Raw genomic sequence first — 9,972 nt, 5'->3', positions numbered from 1 at the left:
AGTTATGTCAGCAACTATATCTTATTAAGACAAGATATTGTAAAGTTTTCAATTAAAGTCAGCTTATTATGTACATTTCTTTTATATCACAAAAAAACCTCAATTTTTTTGTAATAAAAGATTTGACGAATTTTCAAAAAGTAGTAATAAAAAATAAATGTCAAAATATTTAACAAATACCGGTTTTCTCTTTTGATAATGGGTAATGTTTACATATTATAGGTCTCCGAACTTCCGAAGTATGTCGAATATGTCAATGGCTTCTGGATAATGACATCTACCTAATAACAAATTTTAAACAAAACTAGTAATAAAAATAGGTATTGGTTATTTGGTTCACTTAATTATAAACACAATGAACGTAACGCTTACTAGCTTGGAAGCTTTGATTTGTAAGTATGTCATATCCTATCGTCATTTTATATTTTTACATCGAAGTTATGCATATTATGTGTTTTATCTTTCTTTAGTGAAAGCAACTTATGAAACTTTGCCACAACCCGATGCTGCGGCCGTGGAAGCTTTTTGCGTGGTAATGCAGGATTCCGCAGAGGGTCCTCAGTTAGCTGCTCAGGCACTAGCAGCTCGTATTCACTCATTAAATGCCCGGGAAGCCCTCTTGGCACTCACAATGCTCGACAGATGCATGCGGCGCTGTGATGCCAACTTTCACGCTGAAGTTGGAAAATTTAGATTCTTAAATGAGATGATAAAGCTAGTATCACCCAAATATTTCGCAGATAGAACAGCACCCGAAGTTCGGACGAGGGTAGGTGGAATGTGCATAAATACTGTTAAAGCTATAATTATATAAATACCTTTGACTTATGTAACCTAAAAAAATCATCTATTTAGGTCCTGCAACTGCTTCATGCCTGGTCCATAGAATATCCAAAAGAAACAAAGTTTAAGGTTGCATTCGATATGCTCAAAAATCAAGGTGTAATAAAAGAGACTCCTCCACCTTTGCCTCCCGAGGACACAACCATGATGTCTAAGCCAAGAACTAAAAGTGCTATATTTGAAGATGAAGAAAAATCTAAGCTCTTGCAAAAACTTCTACAGAGTAAAAAACCAGAAGATCTGCAGCACGCAAATAGGTTGATTAAAACAATGGTCCGAGAAGTAAGTTTTTTTCATCTTTTGTATATGTATGGATCTGTAACAGATATCATTCATTATTCAACTATGAGTATGTATAATAAGACCTATTAATAAAATATCTCTACCATTTAATGAGACATTACTAATATATTTCACTTTTTCCTTATGTTTATTAATTTGTATTCAGTATTGTGTAAAATGATGTTGATATAAAATCTTAGAGATGATGCTATCATTCTTGCCACTGTCCCTGAATTTGTACAGTGATTTCTTATTATTTTTTTCATTTGTATATAATCAAGGCTTCAATGTTACAGATTCTATAGTTAGTGCATATGAATTCTGAAATATTGTTTCATATTTGGGTCAGAGTTAGGAAAATGCATGTCTTCTGGTATTATTATTTCTGTCTATGTCCATTTACAAAAAGAAGGATCAGTAGTATAACATATTTATTACCAAAGTGACTCTTACATTTAACTCTATTCAAATATTAAAATATTAAATTCTTTTCATTATAAAAGAAAAAATTTACAATTAATTGTGCTTATGTAAAAATTAAACTGCAAAAAATAAAAATTGTTATCTCAAATTTAGTGAAGGTGCAGCATAACTTACACACATACACATATATTTTCCGTGTATTATATTTTATAAGATCTAAGTATGTGAGGGTATAGTTTTTAGTAACCAATTAATTTCAACAAGTGGTGTGATAAAGTGATTTTCTTTTTAATTTTTGACAGAAGAGTAAATTAATGCCTTGTCAATTTTGCTTTAAATAAACTGTCAAAATTACAAATTCATTTGTGTATAACATAATCATAATGAAATCATTGACTTTAAATTTATTATTTCTGCAATGAATTCAGCAATGAAGTTTCACTTTTAGTTATAATTCCACTCTGTCTTTTCTTCCACTCTTCTCACACCCTTACCATTGATGATTACATAATTAATTATGATGTAAGCATAGTTTTGAACAAAAGTATATTATGAGTTGGATAGCTTATCCACTAGTTTGGTGGCAGGAAGAACGTCGCTCTGAAGCTAACAGTCGCCGAGCTCAAGAAGTGAGTGCAGCATTGGACAGTGCGGGGCTCCTGAGAGATATGTTGGAACACGCAGAGGACGCATCTTCCGATGAAGAGCAACTAATTCATGAGCTATATGCCAGTTGCGCGAGACTCCGTCCAGTGCTGCAACACCTGGCTTCCACTGACACACCAACCGAAAATCTAAGTAAATTTTTTTTAATAATTTATTGTAAATGTTCTTTTATTGTGGAATGAATGATATCGGCTCATTAATTTAACCGATAAACCAATGATGTTCTAGTAAACAGATATGTCATTAACACGCAAAAAGTGAAGACTAGAAAACGTCCTAATTGGGACGTTTGCCTTAGTCGTTTTCATCATAATTATGTATGCCAGTAATACGTTATAATACATCATAATTATGCAGTAATACGTTTTGCGTAATTAAAACATCTAGTTATCCCTTATAATTCATATATATCATTAAAAAAAAAAGAATCGTTGTTCAGAAATTTTCAAGACCACTTTTTTTAATTACAGGTGACATACTACATGCTAGTGATGTGCTGGATGAAGTGTTTGATAAATATAACAAATTTATTAGTGATATGAAGGTGAAATCTAAAGGATCCAAGACGCAAGTACAAACTACAAACAGTGATAGCTTATTAGATTTTGCGGGAGCCAGCGTTAACAGACATGAGTGCGACAAACCAAAGAATGCAAACAATACTGTGATAGATGAATTAGGAGATATTTTCTCCAATGAGAGTGCCAATAATATAGCGGAACCCTTGAAACCCGTTAATTTAATGTCCACTGGTAAGATTGACTCACCAATAGGCTATTTGACAATGCGAAAAATAAATTGTGAATTATTGTAATTAGTGTATATTATGAGTTTAAAAATGGTTATTTACGAACGAAAGTCGAAAATAATACTTCATTTATTCAAAAATCCATAAATAAAAATGCAAATTTTCAAACGTTTGTCACATGACACAATACGCTCCTGATTGGTCGGGCTTATGATGATGTCACTTTCTTTTCTACTAACCTAAACCTTGCTTTTCTACTATATGTACCACCGATTAAAATACAGGAAAGTGACGTCACCGACCACATAGCAGCGCCATATTGTCCAAGTAGCGTTTTTGCGCGCTATTTAAATATGGAATTTTTACTACGATATTTATCGGCAAAAACCAGTCAAATAGCCTATTGCGAAATATCATCGTTTATAACATCTACATAAGTTTTACAATCTATCTATTTCAGAGGACGCAGACTTATTAGGAGAAAAAAATAAAAAAATTGAAGGTTGGCATGAACTGGACTCGCTCGGAGAACAATTATTGAAACAATCGTTACCGGATAATTTGAAACGATTAGACAATTTTAATAGGTAAGCAAAAGTATGCCTAAAATAAGTACCAGTTTATATAACCAAAAAAATCAATAATATTTATACAACCTTAGCCAATATATCCAAAAAACATAAACATTATGAGCGGGACATCGTAAAATGTATGAGCTCAATCAAATTGACGTTAAAATAGTAACAAGCAAAGCAGTAGTCATTTTTAAGTATGAAAATGATATGAAAACAAATCTTATCTTTATATATTTTAAGTTCATTTTATGCTTATAGATATTTATGATTCAAAAGGATTAAACACCTAACACTCGTTAATAAATTTGAATAATTCGGTATTTGATATTTTCTAGCAAACATACAAAAAAGATTCCAATGAATGCTCTGGAGAAATCTTCACCGAAACACGAGGTACAAATAGCTAACAACACCGCACTGCTGGATTTGGATTTCTTTACAAAGAGGAATGAAGAACAAACTAAGTTGTCACCTCTGGCTCAGTCTTCCAAGTCAGTGACCCCCAACGATGACGTCATGGTTGACATCAGTTCCGATGAGAAATCTTCATCGCCGAATATTTTAAATAACAATTTCGGAGTAAAATCCGATAGCTCTCTAGACAATATACTGGACTTGAGATTACCTGTGGAAAATGACACGAAAATCATCACCACGGCGGTAGAAAATGTAACAACTGAAGAGAAAGGAGTTACAATGAACAAAACTAACAACGTGCAACCTCTGACCGACATCAACTTGACTCTACAGAGCGTCCATCCGAGTAAAATCCCTCCGCTGACGGTTTTCGAGGAGGACGACGGGCTCACAGTTGTGCTGCACTTCTGTAAAGACAAGCCGCGACCGGACGTGAGCGTTATCGTAGTCTCGACGACAAGTAAAAATACTTCGCCCATAGAAGATTACAAGTTCCAAGCGGTCGTCCCAAAGGTAACTTTAGACAAGTTTATATTGTTATTTGATTTATAATATTATTTGTTCATCGCTTTAGTCATCTTCCATGCTAAAAGAGGTTATATATAATTGCGAATATAATGTAAAAAAGGTGATATAAATAAGTGGTCGAATTTATTGAACTTGTGTATGTGCAGTCCAGTGGCGTAGCTAGTTGAGTAAGGGCCCCGGTGCATAAAAAAGAATCGGGTCAGCACCCCCTCTTTCCCATCCCTCTTTAACTAATAATTACCCTTTAAAATTATAGATACCAAATAAATCTTGTGCTCGGGGTCGTGTTTTTCTAGCTTCAGACGCTTAAGGTTTAGTTTAGAGGGCCCCCTACACTCCAGGGCGCCGGTGCCCTACGATAGCTACGCCATTGATGTGCACTGGTGTAAGTCTCGCGCTGCGCAGGGCTGCAAGGTGCGCCTGCTGTCGCCGTCGCACACGTCGCTGCCGGCCTACAACCCGTTCCTGCCGCCGCCGGCGCTGACGCAGCTGCTGCTGCTGGCCGCGCCCGCCGCGCCGCCGCCGCTGCGCTTCGTGCTGTCCTACTCGCTCGCCGGCGACGCGTGCTCCGAGATGGGCGAGGCCGCGCTGCCGCCGCTGGACGCCCGCGACTACTGACCTGCGACCTCTGCGGCCACAGGACGTCGGCTGCGTTCACTGAGCGACGTCTGTGTAATGCATGTCGTCCACTGAACGCTATCTTCTGTCAGTGGACCGACCTCTGCGGCGACGTCTGTGTAATGGATGTCGTCCACTGAACGTTATCTTCTGTCAGTGGACGTATCGTACGTATCGCTCGGTCTAAACATTGCGAGTCTACTGAGCGTTGCAAATAGTTCTATACGTATAACCGCTTGCATTTATACCTATTATTCTAGTCTGCGATTAAGTCTCGACATTCCGATATTAACTATATTATTATTATAATTTATAAAAAAAAATTGAGATTTGACTTATTTGAAAACAGTATTATGACGATTCGGATGTGCGATTGTCAAAGAGATGTCACAAAAAAGCATTTATTTTGTATATTATTTTTGCTAAGTATAAAATATATTTGATTATATTTCGGTCAATGTGCAATAGACGATACTTAATAGAATTATATGACTTACATTATTTATATTGCAAGAATAAATGGTATTCGCTTGGTTCTATGTTTAATTTGAAAGCTTTTTTTATACATGAAGCACGCGCTTGTGTTTAAACACTAAACCTTATACATGAATATCAAAACTTATTAGGTAAAAAAAATTAAAGAAATGAAAACTAGCACAGTACTTCAAGTAGATATTTATTCATTTAAAAAAATATATTTACAAGTATGGCTACATCATTTACACAGTAAATGCATTGAACACATGTTCTTCTAGTATTTAATATTTACAACAGAAAAAGAGATGGCAAAATCAGTCGTTGATTGTCAGTGTACAGTGTTGTCAGAAATCGTTATTGTTGATTAAATATTTCAGTTTTTAAAGATAAGTTATATAGGTTACATTATTTTTATTTGACAAAAGGTTTTTTAGTTTACACATATCATATATCAAAATAATTCTCAAATACTTGCCCTATATTATACATGCAGAAATCGATGAATGTTTACTAACACTGTAAATATGGAATCATTTAGTTCCTTTTTCATTCATTCAGCTCTTTCACTCGAGTGAACTAACTTTGAAGTTATCTAATCTAAACAAAAACACTTAAGTGAACAGAGTGAATGGGTCTGTTATAACTTAATTTGGCGCGAAAAAGATTCAAGCGGTGATAACTTTAGCTTAATTTAATTAAATATTTTTCATCATCAACTAACTCTTCAACGTATGAAACCTAAATAACGCACCCATGAAACACACTTCGATTACAAATGTGTAGATTTCAAATATTAGAACTCAATATTTGAACACATACATACAATTATTTGTAAATCTTATACGGCTTGGTCTCTGAAAGCGAGCGCGGTTATCGGTTTCTGGTGTCCGCAGTACTCGCGCTCCAGCGTTCCCTTCTCCAGGTCCCACAGACGGGCGTAGCTGTCGGACGAGCCTGCAAGCATTGAGGATTATTAATATTAAGCCCATTTGACTTGTTAACAATTACCGAGATTACAAATGATGCTATAGTTCTCTGATTCACCAAATATGCTTAAACTTTACACTGCACTGTAGAACTATCGATATCTTGACTATCGATAGTATCACTAGTATTGCTCAGAAGCAGCTATCGATATTACCAATAGTGTTGGCACGTGACAATGCTATCGACATACTATCGATACTATCGCTATAATTTAATAAAAGGAAGATACCTTTTATTTATTACCTTGCAAAATAATTGTATTATCTTGCAAAGAATTAACATTAATTAAATTTTTCTCATCATGCAATTCGAGTAATTCATGAAATTTAGGCATTAGGTTATTGACCTTTAATTGAATATTCAATAAAAGTAAACATTATAACTTATTGTTGTTTTCAACGTGTGGATGCGACGAATAATGTATATAGTGTGGCGTATATTACCGGTAAAGAGATATCTCGAATCGAGTGTGAAGGCGGCGTCCCACACCCAGCGCTGGGTCTCGTGTCGCAGCTCACGCATCAGCGACCAGTCGCTCGTGCGCCACACGCGCGCCGAGCAGTCGCCTGACGTCGTCACCAGCATCCTAACACACATATCTGGTTAGAAGAGAGGCAAAACGATCTATTGCTAGTCTGGGCCTGTGATACCATGTGTCGCAAATGCCGAATGCTCTATGACGCCTCCACGTACCGTATGCTGAAGTCCGTAGTGTAAGACACAAGGCAGGGGCAACATAGGAGTAAACTCCTATGTTGTCTATGTTTATCTTTAGAAAAATAAACTGCTTTGACCTTGAACTAATATAACGTGCTTGGTCGTTATTTAAAACTTCGGTATTCTTCAGAACATGGAGTATTAAATATTGGTTAAGGTCTAGTTATTGAAATGAAATATAATTGTTATGTAAAATCGGTTGTGTTTGATTTGACAATGAATAAGTGTAATGCTTCTACACTGAATAATGGAACTTGATTTGATAATATAACCAAACTATTATTAAATCGCATAAAAAATAGAAAAAAATAATTTGTTATCTCTAACTGCCACTGAAATATAGTATAAAAACTTTTGCTTACAATTTATTTTACAACTTTTAAAAGCTATATCATATCAAACAAGACAAAAACAATTGAAATACTTTTACAATAAATATATTTTAAATGTTTTTTTTCTCGAGTTTGTATGCATTTTCTGTAATATTAAACATACTTACGTGGAATCATAGCTGAATTTACACCGCAGCGCGTACTTCTTGTGGGCTTGCAGATGTTTGCGCGGCACAGGTCGCGGGGGAGACCCGCCAAGCGACCACACGTAGCAGTTCCCTTTGTTGTTAACCGCAGCCATCATCTTCCCCTCGGGGTCGATGGCTATATCCTGGATGCTGGTTTCCGCTTCCGGAATCTTTGTTGAATAAACAAAATATATACAAATTAAGTAGACTCCATAAACACTTATGAATCATTAAAGTCATCATTCGAATTTTTATTTTTCCACCAGTTGAATAATACATGATATGATTTCAATTAAAATTATCTTATGTGACTTTATGTAAAAAAAAAACATAATTTTAATTACTAGTTGCTCATTATGATCAGTCTTCAAGTCCCAAATATGGATGATACCACTCTGCCCTCCAACCATGATCTGAGACTGGTCTGGATGAAGTACCACCGCATTCACAGGTGCTGGCACTTGAAATATCCTCTGGCATTGAAATGGATGACCAATTCTGAAATATAAAGCACATAATAATCAATACAATTACCTTAAAAGTGAATTGGAAAGAATTTCAAGTATTTTTTTTATAAAATTTATAGGCTTAATTCACTCCTCCCCCAGTAAGACCTCTGTGAAAGGGAAAAAGAAACACAGGAACATAGGTTACAGAAATATTTATCAAGCTCTTTATTGGAATATGTAATAGTGATCATTGGTAATAATTTTTATAATCACTGTGCCAGTGTATGCATTTTAGAATACTGTCTAAAAGGACTAAATTGTTATGTATATCAGTAGCAAAAGTACCTTATATCCCATATCCTTGCTGTGCAATCTTCTCCACCTGTGTACATCCATTGACCATTTTCCTGAAACAATAATTTTAATTATAAATAACATTTTTTTTTTTTTATAATAGAAAATGTTTTCATGCCCTAAATAACCAGCTATAGTGTATACCACCTTACAATACAGTCCCATTTTGATTTAAAAAAAGAGTGTAAAACAAAATTTAAACCTTTGTTATTAATACTGTTGAAGAGAAATATACATTATCATTTCAAAGGTATCCTTCCTTATGTAATAAACGAATAATCATTTCACTAATTTTATCTATTATTTAGCATCTGATTCCGAATATAAGCTAGCATAATTCAAAATGTAGTAAATAGATGTTTTAAAAAAAACGTTGAAGTGAACAAAAAAACTATACCAATAACCAAACTTTAATTTCCTTAAAAACCTTTTGGTATTAAGTGTTACCATTTATGTGTTGTGTAAGGCAATATAAAGAGCATAATAATAAAATTGTTACTATAATTTTCGTTTATTATTGGGATTATGTTGATTGTGGCTTACACAAGTCTCGTATTTCTTAAATTTATATTGAATAATAATGCCTTGTAATTTGATATAATACACAGAAAACAAAGAATAGTGATTTATTGGTATTTCACTAGTTGTAACATCTCAAATCCTTTTATAAATCAGAAAAATAAAAATACTAATGTGATATACCTGAAACCCAACCCTTGACACATTCTTCACCACACCTTCATAATTCAAGACAGGGTCAGGATTAGCACTGGCCAGATCATATGTCCGAATATGTTGATATCCACAAGCAGCCACCGTTTGTCCATTTGGGCTTATTTCTAAATCATTTACTTGCTGAAAAAAATAATAACGATTACAAAGATAAAACAAAAAACCTACTTGATTTTTTATACACATTATTTAATTTTTGTATTTTTTATATGGATATTTTGTATACAGCTTTACATGGTAAGTAAGTATTCAGAATATAGTCGCCTTGAAGGTTTTAAGCAATTGTTTAAATATTCATATATGCTTCATCTTTGTGCACCTCTCCGACTAGGGAAGGTTGAAAGGCCGTTTATACGGGTATAAAACATTTGTTATTATAGTTTACCGAATCAGGGTGTTGCATAGTCCTTAGACAGACGCCACTGTGAGCCTGCCATAATTTAATGGTATGATCATATCCCCCAGTTACCAGTGCCACTTGGGAACCAGCACCGGCGTTCGCTCCTTCACCCGACATTTTCAAGAAGCAAAGTTTGTTTGTTTTACATTAAAAAATAAATATTAACGTAACGCAACAATTTATAACAATACTACTTTTTCAATTTATTGTTTTAGACATATTTAGATTGACTTTAT

At 34.6% G+C, this 9,972-nt stretch overlaps 2 protein-coding genes across 2 annotated transcripts; one reads left to right on the top strand and one right to left on the bottom strand.

The window, feature by feature from the left end:
• The first annotated feature begins 231 nt into the window (after window positions 1-231).
• Window positions 232-5,633, top strand: LOC124534338 (ADP-ribosylation factor-binding protein GGA3). Its single transcript, XM_047110110.1, has 8 exons — window positions 232-392; window positions 471-769; window positions 856-1,125; window positions 2,136-2,346; window positions 2,685-2,966; window positions 3,423-3,549; window positions 3,873-4,467; window positions 4,888-5,633. The coding sequence occupies exons 1-8, from the start codon at window positions 356-358 to the stop codon at window positions 5,098-5,100; spliced, it is 2,034 nt and encodes a 677-aa protein (XP_046966066.1). The 5' UTR covers window positions 232-355; the 3' UTR covers window positions 5,101-5,633.
• A 122-nt stretch (window positions 5,634-5,755) lies between these two features.
• Window positions 5,756-9,892, bottom strand: LOC124534430 (target of rapamycin complex subunit lst8). The gene is made up of 7 exons (XM_047110303.1): window positions 9,722-9,892; window positions 9,307-9,459; window positions 8,596-8,657; window positions 8,146-8,299; window positions 7,781-7,971; window positions 7,008-7,150; window positions 5,756-6,531 (listed from the first exon to the last, which is right to left on the bottom strand). Exons 1-7 carry the CDS (start codon window positions 9,851-9,853, stop codon window positions 6,416-6,418), a joined length of 951 nt encoding a protein of 316 aa, XP_046966259.1. The 5' UTR covers window positions 9,854-9,892; the 3' UTR covers window positions 5,756-6,415.
• Window positions 9,893-9,972: the final 80 nt, after the last annotated feature.

The sequence above is a fragment of the Vanessa cardui genome, chromosome 12, assembly GCF_905220365.1.
Source record: "Vanessa cardui chromosome 12, ilVanCard2.1, whole genome shotgun sequence".
NCBI classification, from domain to species: Eukaryota; Metazoa; Arthropoda; class Insecta; order Lepidoptera; family Nymphalidae; genus Vanessa; species Vanessa cardui.
This window is presented reverse-complemented; position numbering and strand designations above follow the sequence as displayed.

Excerpts from the sequence above, each read along its gene's own strand:
- LOC124534430 (XM_047110303.1), bottom strand. The coding sequence starts at position 9,853 with ATGTCGGGTGAAGGAGCGAACGCCGGTGCTGGTTCCCAAGTGGCACTG. Across the intron at positions 8,658-9,306 it reads TGTCAAGGGTTGGGTTTCAG|GAAAATGGTCAATGGATGTA; the intron begins GTATATCACATT and ends TTATTGTTTCAG. Across the intron at positions 7,151-7,780 it reads AAATTCAGCTATGATTCCAC|GATGCTGGTGACGACGTCAG; the intron begins GTAAGTATGTTT and ends TATGTGTGTTAG.
- LOC124534338 (XM_047110110.1), top strand. The coding sequence starts at position 356 with ATGAACGTAACGCTTACTAGCTTGGAAGCTTTGATTT. Across the intron at positions 1,126-2,135 it reads TTAAAACAATGGTCCGAGAA|GAAGAACGTCGCTCTGAAGC; the intron begins GTAAGTTTTTTT and ends GTTTGGTGGCAG. Across the intron at positions 2,967-3,422 it reads CGTTAATTTAATGTCCACTG|AGGACGCAGACTTATTAGGA; the intron begins GTAAGATTGACT and ends TATCTATTTCAG.